The following is a 17,618-nucleotide window of genomic DNA, read 5'->3' on the forward strand; positions in this document are numbered from 1 at the left end:
GGGAACAGTAGAAGGGGAAGATCAGAGAAGACAGGATCAAACAGCATTTTTACACAATTTGGAGGATTAACCCCTTAGGTTCTGCAGTGAGTATAACAAGCACGCTTTACTGCTTCTACAGACTACAGGCTTTTCAAGAACTGGGCAAATTCATGCAATGTATGGTCAGCTTTAGGCCATGAGGAGGCTGCAGCCCGTCTTCAGTTCAGTAACTGTCTACAGGAAAGGACTAAACAAATGTGTGAAGAAAGAAAAAGATTCTCCACTCAATGCTTTAGACCATTGGTGGGCAAGTGTGGCCTTCCAGCTATTGGTGAACTACAAGTCCCATCATGCCTCTGCCTTTGGGAGTCATGCTTGTAACTGTCAGTTTTGCAATGCCTCATGGGACTTGTAGTTCTACAACAGCTGGAGGGCCACAGTTGCCCACCCCTGCTTTAGACACCGGATGGGGGAATCACGGGAGAACCTGGATGATGTGGGCATTGGGAATAGTTCATCATTTGGGCTTTTATATCTCTCGTTGAAGTCGAGGCTTCTCTGTCTTTCAGAAGGAAAACTGTTACCTGAGGATCTGACGCACTATGTTGTCCCAGACTGCCAAGTGCTGCAAGATTACCAGGAGGTGCTGGAGTGTTCAGAGATCCAGGGAGTCATCGTCATGCAGACGGCGGGTCACGCTGTTCAGCATCAGAGAGGCCGCAGGTGAGGTTTCCAAACTTTTACACCATAGAAAGGCTCCATTATCCGGCATCAAAACCAATCTGTGTAAAGAGAACCTGTCACTAAAGCCAAAAGCTATTTTCCTATTACCTCTCTTGAGCACGGGATCTGGAATTGGAGAGTGCCACAGTCTTATCCCCCTTCCTGCCCAGGCCAATTTTCAGCGCTCTCACACGTTGAATGACAATTGCACGGTCATGCAACACTGTACCCATATGAAATTTTTATATTAGAGTTTTCTTTTGGAGGTATTTAATCACCTCTGAGGGTTGTAGTTTTTGCATTATAAACAAAAAAGTGACAAAAATTTGAAAAAAAAAGTTTTTCTTTGTTTCTATTATACAATTTTGCAAGCAGGTAATTTTTCTCCTTCACTGATAGGCAGCACTGATGAGGTGGCATGGATAGGCAGCACTGATGGGCACTGATAGGCTGCACTGATGAGGAGGTACCGGTGGGCATTAAGGAGGCACTGGTGGTGCTGCACTCATATGCAGCACTGATGGGCACTGTTGAGGTGGCATGGATAGGCAGCACTGTTGGGCACTGATGAGGCGGCACTGGTGGTGCTGCACTGATATGCAGCAATGATGGGCACTGATCGGCAGCACTCATGGGCACTGATGAGTTGGCATGGATAGGCAGCACTGATGGGCACTGATAGGCTGCACTGATGAGGCGGCACTGGTGGGCATTGATGAGGAGGCACTGGTGGTGCTGCACTGGTATGCAGCAATGATGGTCACTGATAGGCGGCACTCATGGGCACTGATGAGTTGGCATGGATAGGCAGCACTGATGGGCACTGATAGGTTGCACTGATGAGGCGGCACTGGTGGGCATTGATGAGAAGGCACTGGTGGTGCTGCACTGATATGCAGCAATGATGGGCACTGATAGCCGGCACTGCTAGGCGCAACTGCTGGGTGGCACTACTGAGCAGCACTGATGGGTGGCACTGATATGCAACAATGTTGGGCACTGCTGGGAGGAACTGCTGGGCACTGATTATCAAGGCACTGATCATCAGTCCCCTGATGATCGGTGCGGATGTCCTCTGTGTCATTTGCTGGTTATCATCAGTACTTAGTGCTTAGTGGCATCTGTATTTACATTGTGATCTATGTCATTGGACACAGCTGATCACGTGTTAAAAGGCTGCTGTGATTGGCCATTTACCTCATCTTGTGATCAGCTGTGTCTGTAGGACACAGCAATCACGGAGAGCGCTGGGGGCGTGCAGGAGGGCGCGTTCTGAGAGGACGTCATATGACGCCCTCCCGGAACTGGACAACCGCACCGTAGCCGTCATTCGGCTGTAGCGCGGGTGGCAAATGGTTAAAGTGTTTTTTATGCACCATCCTGAGGAAGTGGCCAGTGTAGCACCACGAAACTTGTTGATGGTGTTTTATACTATTCTGTGAGCAATCATTTTGAATCAATGGAGAATCCATTTTGCAGGTCCCCCTTCACATTCGTGCACCTTTGCTGACACCAATAATGGTGTAAACCTCCTGCGCTTCTACCTATGATAGATGCAAAAAATAGGGAGAAGCTGCTAACATCCAATTATATACCAAAATGATCGAGGTAAAATAAGATGAAAAGGAAATGATGCAGCGCTACTCCAAAGATACAAATCATATGATATGACCTAATATATATATTATAAATAAATGTGAAAGCAATATACACAAAGTGACACAACGTGGAAAAGAACGTAAAAGTGACCCGATCCTCCTGGGATCTTCAGATATCTGTGACCTGATCATCCTGGGATCTTCAGATATCTGTGACCTGATCATCCTGGGATCTTCAGATATCTGTGACCTGATCATCCTGGGATCTTCAGATATCTAACTGTGACCTGATCCTCAACGGATCCAGAAGTGAACACAGTGGATACTAAACCACCACAAGGATGGTAATAGCAGAGTTATGTGAACCAATACTAAAACGTATGGTATAAAGGTGAATAAATCCTGAATGGGATCTGAAGTGATGGTGAATATATATATTTTTATTTAAAAACTTAGTCCAAATGGGGACTAATAAGTGAAATAAACTTATATATAAAATATATATATAAAATCGAGCGCAGTATGTGGATGTTGATAGGGTAGCTGCTGGCACTAAAAGGCACCTCGTGAACCTCCAGAGTAAATGGTAAAATATGAAAGTGCAGCGCTAACTTAAAACAATGATTACACATAAGATAGATCCCATATGAATGTGGATCGGCAAAAAGACGGCGTCAGTTCATCAGATGTGCTAAATACGTATACAGTCTCCAACACTTGAGGAGCCAGGGATAGTAGATATCAGAAATGATAAAGAAAAGCCAAGTAATGCACTAACCAGATAGCGCATGTTAAAGCGCATGGGACAGGTCTTAAATGTCCCATGCGCTTTAACATGCGCTATCTGGTTAGTGCATTACATATGGGATCTATCATATGTGTAATCATTGTTTTAAGTTAGCGCTGCACTTTCATATTTTACCATTTACTCGGGGGGACTAATAAGTGATATGTCCAACAATTAGGACTCAAATTAAGAAAACCGCATAAACCGTTTTCAACACCAATTTTGGACTTTTCTCATAAATATTTGTTGTTTTGGGTCATGCGTTTTTTGCATGATATAGTCACACAGATATTTGCACTATTGTATAGATTTTTTTGTTTGTTTATTTTATAATATATATATATATATATCTGTGTATGGAAGTATGGAAACACTATGTAGTGTTTGGGGTTCATTTATTGTTTATGCATGGTTTATGCACTTGCTTGTTTATGCGTTTTTCTTAATTTGAGCCCTAATTGTTGGACATATCACTTATCAGTCCCCATTTGGACTAAGTTTTTATATATATATATATATATATATATATATATATATATATATATATATATATATATGTGTGTGTGTGTATATATATATATATAGAAACACTATGTAGTGTTTGGGGTTCATTTATTTTTTATGCATGGTTTATACACGTGCATGTTTTATGTGTTTTTCTTAATTTGAGTCCTAATTGTTGGACATATCACTTATTAGTCCCCATTTAGACTAAGTTTATATATATTTTTATTTATATTCACCATCACTTCAGATCCCATTCAGGATTTATTCACCTTTATACCATACGTTTTAGTATTGGTTCACATAACTCTGCTATTACCATCCTTGTGGCGGTTTAGTATCCACTGTGTTCACTTCTGGATCCATTGAGGATCAGGTCACAGTTAGATATCTGAAGATCCCAGGATGATCGGATCACTTTTTACGTTCTTTTGCACGTTGTGTCACTTTGTGTATATTGCTTTCACATTTATTTATAATCTATATATTAGGTCATATCATATGATTTGTATCTTTGGAGTAGCGCTGCATCATTTCCTTTTCATCTTGTTTTGCTGACACCAGATTCCCATCTTTTGGGGCTCATAAACCTCTTATTATGAATTCCTGATAAATGGGGATCTTGAGGCCGGTGTTTTTTGTTTTTTTGTTTTTTTTTTTGTTTCCCTTCCCCCTCCTCAGCCATGGAAAAATCAGTATGTGTTTTCATTACCTAGTTCATTAGAGGTTTGGGGTTGTGCTTGTGACAGAGATGCAGATGAAGCACATCCTTGTGGCTGGTTATCTTTCCAATCAATTAGAATGAAGGAAATCAATACTTACATCAAATAGGAGTTTAAAAAAAAGGCGATATCTCCATTAATTCGTTCAGGAAATAGAACACCTCGGCAAATAAAAGCATGCTGGTAATGGAGGTCATTAACAATGACTTGGTGTGCATTGGGATTGGTTGGGAAATATTAATTGTATATTATTATAGAGATGAGGATAGCCAGTTTAACATGTAAAAGGCATGCCGTGCCCTTCAGGGGATGTCCATTTGTTATGTGTTCTAAATCCCAGGAAGGAATAAAATTTCCTTCGCAATCAATTGCCTTTCATGTTGATTAACGTAAGTGGTTTAGGATCGATTTTAAGCTAAGAACAATTATCTAAAGATTTAGAATAGCCACAGAGATGCTATAAATCCATTCTGCGTGTACCAAAAACTTTTGCAAACCCAGATATTGCCTTATAAAATTTAGCAGCGAAATCAGCACTATGCTGCACGTAGTGTGCAGAGATTAAAGCTGTGGGAGGGACTCGGGAGGCTCCACCCACTGCAGGTTGCCTGCGGAAAACTACAGGAGGGGGCGGGTACAAGACCAGTCACCCTGCAGAAGGGAAGGCAAAAGCAGTGAGCGGTCTTTTGCTCAAAGGCAAAGTGTGGGGGTTGTTCCATGACGGCCAACTGCACATATTTAACCCCTTGGCGCCGGCGCCTCCTGGACTTTTAAGGGTTTCAGAAGCCAGGAGGCGGGGTTTTAACCACTTCCAGACCGGACACTTTTACCCCCTTCCTGACCAGGGCAATTTTCAGCTTTTAGCGCTATCACTCTTTGAATGACAATTGCGCGGTCATGCAACACTGTACCCAAATGAATTTTTTACCATTTTTTTGAGACAGATAAAGCTTTATTTTGGTGGTGTTTATTCACCACTGGGATTTGTATTTTGTTTGCTATATAAATGAAATGTCCAAAAATTTTGAAAAAAAGTGTTTTTTTAAATAAAATTTTGCAAATAAATAATATTTCATCATAAATCTTAGCCAAAATTTATTCCGTTATCTTTTTAGTAAAAAAAAAAAATCCAAATTAGTTTATAACCAAAAATTATAATTTTTAAACATTTTTTTTTTTTACATTTTTATTTTATTTTTTTATATTATTATTTTTTATTTATTTATTTACATACTGTCACCCTAGCAGTACAGTGTCACCATGGTGACACTGTACTACTTGTGGGGGGTGATGATTTTTTTTTTTTTTACACTGATTGCTTTTACACCCATATAGGATGTAAAAGCAATCATTTCTTTCTCTCTGTCTGCATTCTTGCAGTCATTGAGAAGTACTGAGTGAGCTGTGATTGGTCACAGCTTGTCCTATAGTACAAGGCTGTTGTGAGTAGCCCTGTACCATGTGACCTCTGTGATCATTCACAGATTTCACACATAGTAAGCAATGATGTCAGAAGTGACATCTTGCTTACTACTTTGCATGTGATCACTGATTGGCCAATCAGTGATCACATGATCGGGACCTCATACAGAGGTCCCGTCCGACGATCGGTGTTTCACTGTGTCCGGAGGACACAGCAGGCACCAGATCGCGGTGCTGCGCGCTCCCAGGGAGCGCGCACAAGCAGGGTGCGGGGAGGCCGTTTATAAACGGCCACCCGACCCTGCAGTGCCACCGTCCGGCCGTTAATATACAACGGCCGGTCGGGAAGTGGTTAAGGTCATGTGACCGCCGTAATTCGCCGTCACGGCGGTCGCATGATCGGGAAAGAGGAGATCGGGACCTTTCCGTGAGTACCGGACATGTGTGCTGGGAGCAAGCAGGGCGCACGCTCTCAGCACATATGTTTTTCTTAATTGCACGCATATGTGCGTCTGCTCGGTGGCAAGGCCCAGACGCTGGGAGGCCGAACATTTGCGTGCGGCCAGTGCAAAGAAGTTAAAGAAAAACATCTAAGGGGAGATTTACTAAAACTGGAGCGCTGAGAATCTGGTGCAGCCGTGCATGGGAGCCAATCAGCTTCTAACTTCAGCTTGTTCAATTAAGCTTTGAATAATGCAGGCCATACGTGGTTCAAATTCCGAACGATTTTGCGTCTGAAAATTGAAAACGTCGTTCGCTCGGTAATCCGATGGCGCCATTAATGATTTAAAAAATCGCCGATGAAGTTAACCCCATATAACAGGCGAAACTTCTGTTCCTTCCAGGTCACGGCTCATGCGCATATTCTTTTCAGATAAACGATCGTATGATTTAACCATCATTGAATCGAAAATCGGTCGGTTTTCACAAATTTTCCAGCATGACCGATCACCGAAAAGTGGAGGAACCACGGAAATCGGTCGGTGCCATTGACCAATAAGGCTCAGTTCACAGTGCTTTGTCAGCAGGCGTTTGGGAAGCGTTTTTAACGCTTCTCAAATGCCTTTGAAAATTCTGCACATAGCAGCACACAGTGCTGTTCACACTGAAGCGTTGGCGTCGTGTCACCTTGCCTCCCATTGAAGCCTCCCATTCAAGTCTATGGTGCCGCTCCGCAAACGCCTGCCAGGCGTTTGTGGTGCGGTTGCGGAGCGTTAATAACATTTAACTTCATTATAGACGTTTTGTGGTGCAGTTTTAACGCTTGGCAAACGCCTGTCAACCCCCTCAAAACCGCGCTTGGGGCGTTTGAGGAGCGTTAAAAACATTCTATGCTTGAAGGTAAAAAACCTTCTATATGCAGCAGCCACCCCCCCCCCTCCCCCCAGCCCCTCTAATACTTACCTGAGCCCCCTCTCAATCTACAGTAGGCATCGGCTCTCCCAGGTCTCTTCCCCTCATTGACTGAGACAGCAGCAGAAGCTATTGGATCTCGCTAATGTTAGTCACAGCCAGTGAGCCAATGAGGAGAGAGCGGGGGGAGGGTGACCAAGCCACGCTCCCCCCAGCCCCTCTAATACTTACCTGAGCCCCCTCTCAATCTAGGCATCAGCTCTCCCCCCGGCTTCTCTAATACTTACCTGAGCCCCCTCTCAATCTAGGTATTGGCTCTCCCCCCGGCTCCTCTAATACTTACCTGAGCCCCCTCTCAATCTAGGCATCGGCTCTCCCCCCGGCCCCTCTAATACTTACCTGAGCCCCCTCTCAATCTAGGCATCAGCTCTCCCCCCGGCCCCTCTAATACTTACCTGAGCCTCCTCTCAATCTAGGCATCAGCTCTCCCCCCGGCCCCTCTAATACTTACCTGAGCCCCCTCTCAATCTCGGCATCAGCTCTCCCCCCCCCCCCGGCCCCTCTAATACTTGCCTGAGCCCCCTCTCAATCTACAGTAGGCATCAGCTCTCCCAGGTCTCTTCCCCTCATTGACTGAGACAGCAGCAGGAGCTATTGGATCTCACTAATGTTAGTCACAGCCAGTGAGCCAATGAGGAGAGAGCGGGGGGGTGACCAAGCCACGCTCCCCCCAGCCCCTCTAATACTTACCTGAGCCCCCTCTCAATCTAGGTATTGGCTCTCCCCCCGGCCCCTCTAATACTTACCTGAGCCCCCTCTCAATCTAGGCATCGGCTCTCCCCCCGGCCCCTCTAATACTTACCTGAGCCCCCTCTCAATCTAGGTATCGGCTCTCTCCCCGGCCCCTCTAATACTTACCTGAGCCCCCTCTCAATCTAGGCATCAGCTCTCCCCCCGGCCCCTCTAATACTTACCTGAGCCCCCTCTCAATCTAGGCATCGGCTCTCCCCCGGCCCCTCTAATACTTACCTGAGCCCCCTCTCAATCTAGGTATCGGCTCTCTCCCCGGCCCCTCTAATACTTACCTGAGCCCCCTCTCAATCTAGGTATCGGCTCTCTCCCCGGCCCCTCTAATACTTACCTGAGCCCCCTCTCAATCTAGGCATCAGCTCTCCCCCCGGCCCCTCTAATACTTACCTGAGCCCCCTCTCAATCTAGGCATCAGCTCTCCCCCCCGGCCCCTCTAATACTTACCTGAGCTCCCTCTCAATCTAGGCATCAGCTCTCCCCCCGGCCCCTCTAATACTTACCTGAGCCCCCTCTCAATCTAGGCATCGGCTCTCCCCCCGGCCCCTCTAATACTTACCTGAGCCCCCTCTCAATCTAGGCATCGGCTCTCCCAGGTCTCTTCCCCTCATTGGCTGAGACAGCAGCGGGAGCCATTACTGTCAATCGCAGCCAGCGAGCCAATGAGAGGAGGAGAATGTCGGGGGGGGCGTGACCAAGCCACGCTCCGTGTGTCAATGGACACACAGAGCAGCGGCTCGAGAGCGAGCTTACTCAGGTGCCCCCATAGCATGCTGCTTGCAGTGGGAACACTAGACGGGGGGGAGGGGCCAGGAGCATCGTTGGGGTACCCCAGGAGAGAAGAATTACACAGAGCAGGTAAGTACAACATGTTTGTTATTAAAAAAAAAATGGGGGGGCATGACCGAGCCAAGCTTTGTGTGTCAATGGACACACAGAGCAGTGGCTCGAGGGTGAGCCTACTCAGGTGCCCCCATAGCAAGCTGCTTGAAGTGGGAACACTAGGCAGGGGGGAGGGGCCACGAGCATCGTTGTGGGACCCCAGAAGAGGAGGGTCTGGGCTGCTCTGTGCAAAACCATTACACAGAGCAGATAAGTACAACATGTTTGTTATTTAAAAAAAAATCTACCTTTTTAATAATCACTTTAAGGTTTGACATGCTGTTTATCTATTTACTCGGGCCCAACCTCTTCTTTTTTTAATAAATATATATATATACAATTTTAAATTTTTTTTATCGAAAACTGGGTAATAATATTGTGTTTGTGTGCTGTAAAATTAACTTTATTGTATTATTTACTGAAATTGTTTCACAAACCATTGTACTAATATCGTGCAGCATAAAAAATTGGAACTACCACTATTTTATTCTCCAGGGTGTTTTGCGAATCCTAAAAAATTTTTTTTTTAACGTAAAAAAGCACAAAAAATGTCTCTGGCAGTGACAGGGTTAAACCTCTGCCCTCTGTGCTTTGATGCAGAACAGGTTAATCTGTCAGATGAGTACAATGGGCCCCTGTATGCGGCTCCCACTGGAAAGTTCCCCCTGCAGGGCCATAGTCACACAAACACAATTAACATCCATTATGTACTCCTCTGACAGGGTTTTATCCAAAGTGCCCATAGGAATGATAAATCTGCACTTTATCTCGGCAACAAATTTGATTTGTGTAACGATTTCCGTTCAGATATGGCGATCAGCGCACCTCTCAGCTCTCCTATTTCATCCCGTTTGATGGACAGCGTCCATTGTCAGAGACTCCCTACCTAACCATTATTGAGCCGTGGTTTCTCTGCCCTCCAATTTTTTATATTTAGCACGTTTTTAATTGATTGAGAATTTGAAGAAAATGCTTTTCGCACCGATTGCCACTGTTTTAAGAATGGGGAGAAATGGCTGGCTTCCAATCCTGGTCGTGCTTCTTGGATTTCTACCCAGGAGAGAGTCAGATGAAGTACATATCCAGGCAAAACTTTTTCTTTTATGTTCATTTTTGTGGAGAGTCCAGAAGGATTATTTATTTATTTATTTCAGGTACTTGTATAGCGCCATCAATTTACGCAGCGCTTTACATATATACAGTTGCAAGAAAAAGTATGTGAACCCCTTGGGATTACGTGGAGTTTTGCATGAATTGGGCATAAAATGTGCTCTGAACGTCATCTAAGTCACAACAATAGAAGAACACAGTCTGCTGAACATAATACTACACAAACATTAGATGTTGCCGTGGTTTAATTGCACATAACATGTAAACATTCACAGTGCAGGGAGGAAAAAGTATGTGAGGCCCTAGCTTAATGACTTCTCCCAGAGCTAATTGGAGCCAGGAGTGAGCCAACCTTAACTCCAATCAGTGTGATGATATTGGATGTGTTGCTGACAGCTGTCCTGCCCTTAAAAAACACACAACTGTTTTGGGTTTACTGGTTTCAAGAAGCACTGTCTGATGTGAACCATGCCTCGCAGAAAAGAGCTCTCAGAAGACCTACGATCAAGAATTGTTGACTTGCATGAAGCTGGAAAGGGTTACAAAAGTATCTCCAAAAGCCTTGATGTTCATGTGTCCACGGTAAGACAGACTGTCTACAAATGGAGAAAGTTTAGCACTGTTGCTACTCTCCCTAGGCGTGGTCGTCCTGTAAAAATGACTGCAAGAGCCCAGCGCAGAATGCTGCATGAGGTAAAGAAGAATCCCAGAGTGTCAGCTAAAGACCTACAGAAATCTCTGGCACATGCTAACATTTTTGTTGACACATCTACAATAAGGAAAACATTAAACAAGAATGGAGTACATGGGAGGACACCACGGAGGAAGCCATTGCTGTCCAAAAAGAAGATTGCAGCACGTTTGAAGTTTGCAAAAGAGCGCCTGGATGTTCCACAGCACTACTGGCAAAATATACTGTGGACAGATGAAACCAAGATTGAGTTGTTTGGGAAGAACACACAACACTATGTGTGGAGAAAAAAAGGCACAGCACACCAACATCAAAACCTCATCCCCACTGTGAAACATGGCGGAGGGAGCATCATGGTTTGGGGCTGCTTTGCTGCCTCAGGGCCTGGACGGATTGTTGTCATTGATGGCAACTACAGGAAACGCTTGGTTGAGGTTATTGCTGCCAAAGGAGGGTCAACCAGTTATTAAGTCCAAAGGTTCACATACTTTTTCCTCCCTGCACTGTGAATGTTTACATGTTATGTGCAATTAAACCATGGCAACATCTAATGTTTGTGTAGTATTATGTTCAGCAGACTGTGTTCTTCTATTGTTGTGACTTAGATGACGTTCAGAGCACATTTTATGCACAATTCATGCAAAACTCCACGTAATCCCAAGGGGTTCACATACTTTTTCTTGCAACTGTATATTGTACATTCATATCAGTCCCTAACCCTCAGGGGGCGTACAATCTAAGGTCCCTAACTCACATTCATACATACACATACTAGGGACAATTTAGACAGGAGCCAATTCACCTACCAGCATGTCTTTGGAGTGTAGGAGGAAGCTGGAATACCCAGAGGAAACCCACGCAGGCACAGGGAGAACATGCAAACTCCAGGCAGGTGGTGCCGTGGCCAGGATTCGAACCAACGACCCGAGTACTGCGAGTTAGAGCCCCCTGTATGTTTTTACTGCTGTCCAGGTCTACGTTTTGGAAGTTTTTCCCTCTTTCCTGTCCTGGTGACAACAGTCACACAAAACAGGAAGTGAGGAAAAATCTCTAGGCAGAAATAAACATTCTCTCCTTAGTAGAGGAAGGCTTAGAACAGCTGTCAGCTTTTTATTTCTGTAACCCCGATTTCCCATCACTCCCTGTCTGTTAGAACCATTGCCACTGTGACAGTAATTGAGAATGATGCTCTTCAATGAGCGTCATTAGAGAGAATCATTCTCTCTAAAATAATTCTCTATAAACCAGAGAGAAGTAAAAGCCTGACAGGGGTTCTAATCCTTTCCTTACAGCATCCTGCATATTGGAATACATTTTTATTGTTTTTAATTTCCTCCTTTTTCTTTTTTTCCAGGCAGTACAAGAAGCTTCGAGCCTTGCTTCGTGACTCCCGCCATGACTGTATCTTTTTCCCAAATGAGTTCCAGCTCTATGCTTATCTCCCCAGAGAGATGGGGGAACCTGTTGAAGACTGGCAATCGAGGTATAGTCCTTCTGTGGACTCAAATTGTGTTTTTACCCACCTGCCATATTAGGAAATGACGGGCGCAAGGCAGTTCTCTCGTTCTGGGAGGACGTCCTATGACGTCCTCCCACTCTAACCGCGCGTGTGCGCCCCTGGGGGGCGTGCAGCACGGCGATCGGTTTGGTCATATGATCAGCTGTGTCCAATCACAGCTGATCGCATGTAAATAAGGAAATGCCGGTTATCGGCATTTCTTGCCCCTCGAGCTGTCACGCTGACAGAGGAGAGGAGAGGCAGTAATCGGCATTCCTCGGAGGGGACAGGCATTGGTGCAGGTGGCGGGTGCAGAGGCAGGCATTGGTGCAGAGACAGGCATGGGTGGTGGGTGCAGAGGCAGGCATTGGTGTAGAGGCAGGCATCAGCGGTGGGTGCAGAGGCAGGCATTGGTGCAGAGGCAGGCATGGGTGGTGGGTGCAGAGGCAGGCATTGGTGCAGAGGCAGGCATGGGTGGTGGGTGCAGAGGCAGGCATTGGTGCAGAGGCAGGCATCAGTGGTGGGTGCAGAGGCAGGCATTGGTGCAGAGGCAGGCATCAGTGGTGGGTGCAGAGGCAGGCATTGGTGCAGAGGCAGGCATCAGTGGTGGGTGCAGAGGCAGGCATTGGTGCAGAGGCAGGCATCGGTGGTGGGTGCAGAGGCAGGCATTGGTGCAGAGGCAAGTGGAGAGAAGTTGTGAGAGCAGAGGCAGATGATGGGGGCAGGTGCATTGGTGAGAGGGGGGTTGGTGGGCAGGAGGAGGATGGGGGTCCGCTTCATTAAAGTGCTTGGGAAGGAGTTGTCAGGAAGGTGTTGTGATGCGAAGGGTGAGAAATGGAGTGCTGGAAAAATGTGTGTAGATGGGGGGGGGGGGGGAAATTCAGAAGTGAGGGGTGCCTGTCATTTGTAACTCCAGATGCAATCCTTCCAGCCGGCAGACTAGGTCAGGTGTGTGTGTGTGTGGGGGGGGGGGGGGATTCAGATGCAGAAGTGAGGGGTGCCTCTTTGAGGACCTGTCATTTGTAACTCCAGATGCAATTCTCCCAGCCAGCAGACTAGATCAGGTGTGGGGGGGGGGGGGGGGGGGTTGGTGGTGTGAGATCCCAGGCCAGGGATTCCAGTTCTCTGTACCCCACACTAGAAGCGGGGATAGGTAGGTGGTGTGAGGCCGGAGATTAGGACATGTCCCATTACAACCTGCAGAGGACGACTCTTCTCTTTTGATTTTGCCTGCAGATGCATTTACAATTCTACAGTCTGGTATTATCAGCACTGCCGGGGGAGAATACCCATCATCATGGTGACTGAGAATACAGAGGTGATCAGAAAGTACAACAATGAGACTGAAGGCGTCTACGTCTTATCATTTAAGGTCAGTGAGAACCGGGTATCTGTACCCAGAGCAAGACACTGGTCAGGGGGTGAACCCTAAACCTTCACATGTTCTTATTTAGACTATCATTTTTTATTTTTTGTCCAGAGGTGTTGTGATTCCTTTCTCTGCATGCTTTGTATGTCTGTTATTTGGGAAAGCTACTAAACTTCAACAACAAGACAGCTGCTAAAAACCTACCAGACACAGAGACAAACCCCTCATTCATACGTCATCTCTGCGCCCATGTGAACAAGGCGTAAGGCAAGCAAGAATCCGTTTAATTCACAGAGTGGATTCTACAATTTTTTTAAAAAGATGATATTTTTAACGAATCAGTTTAAACACTTGTACTGCACTTGAACGTTGAGTTGGAGATGAAAGTCCTGGAAGTGTCGCAGTCTGTGGGACGATTGTCACATTTCTTCTTGCTCTCCGTCCTCAGACGGGTCTGCCTGTCATTCTGCAGTCTATGCCAAACGTTGTGTTGTGTGCGTTTGGTCCACATGGAGTTCGAATCTCATATTGTACACTGACAGTTGTAGAACGTTCTCTCGTTGTGAAGCGGACTTGTTCTACTTGTTTTTGCTATTTTGACAGTCCCTGAACTCTAGGACAATGACACCATAATATACTATTGTACCTCAAACAATCCCTTTTGCTTTGCTTAGAAAACACCAGATGTTAGCAGCTGGCACAAGTCCTTTCTGTAGTGATGGAGGGATGAAGCCGGTGATGACGCGGCGATTGTCTCTCCTGTAAATATGTAGAAGGCAGAAAAGGAAAGCGGACACTCGTTACCTTGTGTACGTCAGATGATGTTGGGGAGAATCTGAGCACCAAAGACACTTTTGTATGGATGCCACAAAACTCCTCGCTCTCTTTTAGTCTTTTGCTCTCTCCTGCTCTTGCTCTGTTTTGCTCTTTTTTCGCACTCTTTCTTTCTTTTGCTTTCGCTCTTTTCTTTCCTCCCCTTTTTCGCTCTTTTTTTTCCCCTCTTTTTTGCTCTCTCTCCTTTTCGCTCTCTTTCCCTTCTATGCTCGCGCTCTTTTGCTTGCGCTTTCGCTCTCGCTCTTTTGCGTTCTTTTTTGCTCGTGCTTAGGGGTCTTGCTCTCTCTCATGCTTTTATGCTCTTTTGCTCTCTCTTGCGCTCACTCTCTCTCACGCTCTTTTGCTCGTGCTCTCACGCTTGCTCTTTCGCACTCTTTTGCTCGCGCTCTTCTTTGCTTGTGCTCTCTTTTTTTGCTCTCTCGCTCTCTTTTGCTCTCTTGCTCTCTTTTGCTCTCTCGCTCTCTTTTGCTCTCACGCTCTTTTTCGCTCTTTGGCTCTCGCGCTCTCACGCTCTTTTCCGCTCTTGCTCTCTCTTTTGCTCTTTAGGGCTCTCGCACTCTTTTGTGCTCTCTTTTTCTATTTAGGGGTCTCGCACTCTCTTTAGGTCTCTCGCACTCTTTTGCTCGCTCTCTCTTACTCACTTTTTCTTTTGCTCTCGCTCTCTTTTGCTCACTCTCGCTCTCTCATGCTCTCTTTTCCTCTCACTATTTTGCGCTCGCTCTTTTGCTCTCTCGTGCTCCCTTTCGTGCTTTTTTTTTTTTTGTGCTCTTTTTTTTTTTACTCTTTAGGTCTCTTTTGCTCTTTTATGTCCCTTTTGCACTTTAGGTCTCTCTTACTCTCTTTTGCTCTCTTTTTGGTCTGGCTCGGTCTCTTTTTGCTCTGGCTCTTTGTTCGCTCTGTCGTTCTGTTTTGCTTGCGCTCTCGTGTTCTTCTTGCTCTCTTTTGCTCTCGCGCTCCTTTTGCTTTCGCTCTCTCTCTTTCACTCGCTCTCTCGCTCTCTTTTGCTCTCGCTCTCGTGCTTTTTTTTTTTTTGTTCCCGCTCTTTTGCTCGTGCTCTCTTTTGCCCTTTTGCTCTTGCTCTCTATCGCTGTCTTTTTGCTCTCGCTCTCTCGTGCTCTCTTTTGCTCTCGCTCTTTTGCTCTCTTTCGTGCTCTCTTTTTTTGCTCGCGCTCTTTTGTTCTTTAGATCTCTTTTGCTCTTTAGGTCTCTCGCACTCTTTTGCTTGCTTTTGCTCTCGCTCTCTTTTGCTTGTGCTCTCTTTTTCTCTTTAGGTCTCTCAGGCGCTCTCTTTGCTCTCTCTATTTCTTTTTGCTTTGTCGCTCTTTTGCTCTCTTTTGCCCTTTTGCTCTCGCGCTCTTCTTGCTCTCTTTTGCTTTCGCGCTCCTTTGCTCTTGTGCTCCCTCGCTCTCTTGCTCTCTCTCGCTCTTTTGCTCGTGCTCTCTTTTGTTTTTTAGATCTCTTTTGTTCTTTAGGTCTCTCGCAACTCTTTTGCTCTCGCTCTCTTTTGATCTTGTGTTCTCTTTTGCTCGCGCTCTTTTGCTTGTGCTCTCTTTTTGCTCTTTAGGTCTCTCGGGCTCTCTTTTTGCTCTCGCACTCTTTTTTTCTCTCTTTTACTCTTGCTGTCTCGTGCTCTCTTTTGCTCTCGCTCTTTTTCGCATGCCCTTTTTCTGCTCACGCTCTTTTTTTTTTTTTTTTGCTCGCGCTTTCTTTTGTTCTTTAGATCTCTTTTGCTGTTTAGGTCTCTCGCACTCTCTTTTGCTCATTCGCTCTTTCGGTCTCTCGGGCTCTCCTTCGCTTTCACGCTCTCTTTCGCTCTTGCTCTCTTGTGCTTTCTTTCGAGCTCTTTTGCTCATGCTCTCTTTTTGTTCTTTAGATCTCTTTTGCTCTTTAGGTCTCTCGCTCTCTCTTTTGCTCGCGCTCTTTTGCTTGTGCTCTCTTTTTGCTATTTAGGTCTCTCGGGCTCTCTTTTTGCTCGTGCTCTCTTTTTTTCTCGCTCTCTTGTGCTCTCTTTTGCTCTCCCTCTCTCGTGCTCTCTTTTGCTCTCCCTCTCTCGTGCTCTCTTTTGCTCTCCCTCTCTCGTGCTCTCTTTTGCGCTCGCTCTCTCGTGCTCTCGCTCTTTTGCGCTCTCTTGCTTTCACTCTTTTGCTCTCTCTTTTTTTTTTTTTTTGCTCCTACTTTCTTTTGTTCTTTAGGTCTCTTGCACTCTCTTTTTTGCTCTCGCTCTCTTTTGCTCTTGCGTTCATTTTCTTATGCTCTCTTTTGCTCTTGCGCGCTCTCTTTTGCTCTCGTGCGCTCTCTTTTGCTCTCTCGCGCTCTCACGTGCTCTCTTGCTTTCACGCGCTCTCTTTTGCTCTCACGAGCTCTCTTGCTTTCACCCGTGCTCTTTTGCTCGCGCGCGCTCTCTTGCTCTCTTTTGCTCTCGCTCTCTTGTGCTCTCTTTTGCTCTCGTGCTCTCTTTTGCTCTCGCTCTCTCGCGCTCTCTTTTGCTCTCGCTCTCTCGTGCTCTCTTTTGCTCTCGCTCTCTCGTGCTCTCTTTTGCTCTCGCTCTCTCGTGCTCTCTTTTGCTCTCGCTCTCTCGTGCTCTCTTTTGCTCTGGCTCTTTTGCTTTTGCGCTCTCGCTCTTTTGCTTTTGCGCTCTCGCTCTTTTGCTCTCTCTCTTTTGTGCTCTCTTTCTTTTGCTTGCTCTCCTTTTTTTTTTTTTTTTTTTCTCACACTTTCTTTTGTTCTTTAGATCTCTTTTGCTCATTAAGTCTCTTGCACTCTCTTTTGCTCTCGCTCTTTTGCTCTCTTTCGCGCTCTCTTTTTGCTCGCGCTCTTTTTTTTTTTCTCTCGCTTTCTTTTGTTCTTTAGGTCTCTGGCACGCTCTTTTTTGCTCTCGCTCTCTTTTGATCTCGTGTTCTTTTTCTTATGCTCTCTTTTTGCTCTCGCGCGCTCTCTTTTGCTCTCGCGCTCTTTTTTTTTCTCTTTTACTCTCGCTCTCTCGTGCTCTTTTGCTCGCGCTCCTTTTTTTTATTTTTTTTTGCTCGCACTTTCTTTTGTTCTTTAGATCTCTTTTGCTCTTTAGGTCTCTTGCACTCTCTTTTGCTCTCACTCTCTTTTGATCTCTTTTGCTCTCGCTATTTTGCTCTCTTTTTGCTCGCACTCTTTTTTTTTTTCTCGCTTTCTTTTGCTCTTTAGGTCTCTCGTGCTCTCCTTTGCTCTTGTGCTCTTGTTCTCTTTCGCTCACATTCTCTTTTGCTCTCATTCTTTTGCTCGTTCTCTTGTGCTCTCGCTCTTTTGCTCACGCTTTCTTTTGCTCGTGCTCTCTTTTGCTTGCTCTCTCTTTCTTGCTCTCTA

General features: G+C 45.7%; 1 protein-coding gene across 1 annotated transcript in view; it reads left to right on the forward strand.

Annotated features, from left to right (window-relative positions):
* Positions 1-547: 547 nt before the first annotated feature.
* Positions 548-17,618, forward strand: part of DIS3L (DIS3 like exosome 3'-5' exoribonuclease) — an 89,038-nt gene continuing 71,967 nt past the window's right edge. Inside the window, exons 1-3 of the mRNA XM_089665269.1 lie at positions 548-705; positions 11,936-12,064; positions 13,316-13,451. Coding sequence (XP_089521395.1) covers positions 662-705; positions 11,936-12,064; positions 13,316-13,451 — 309 coding nt within the window. The 5' untranslated portion in view covers positions 548-661. The remainder of the gene's footprint in view (positions 706-11,935; positions 12,065-13,315; positions 13,452-17,618) is intronic.

This window comes from Staurois parvus, unplaced genomic scaffold (genome assembly GCF_062004578.1).
Source record: "Staurois parvus isolate SC_StPar_1 unplaced genomic scaffold, SC_StPar_1.0 ptg002170l, whole genome shotgun sequence".
In the NCBI taxonomy this organism is placed as follows: Eukaryota; Metazoa; Chordata; class Amphibia; order Anura; family Ranidae; genus Staurois; species Staurois parvus.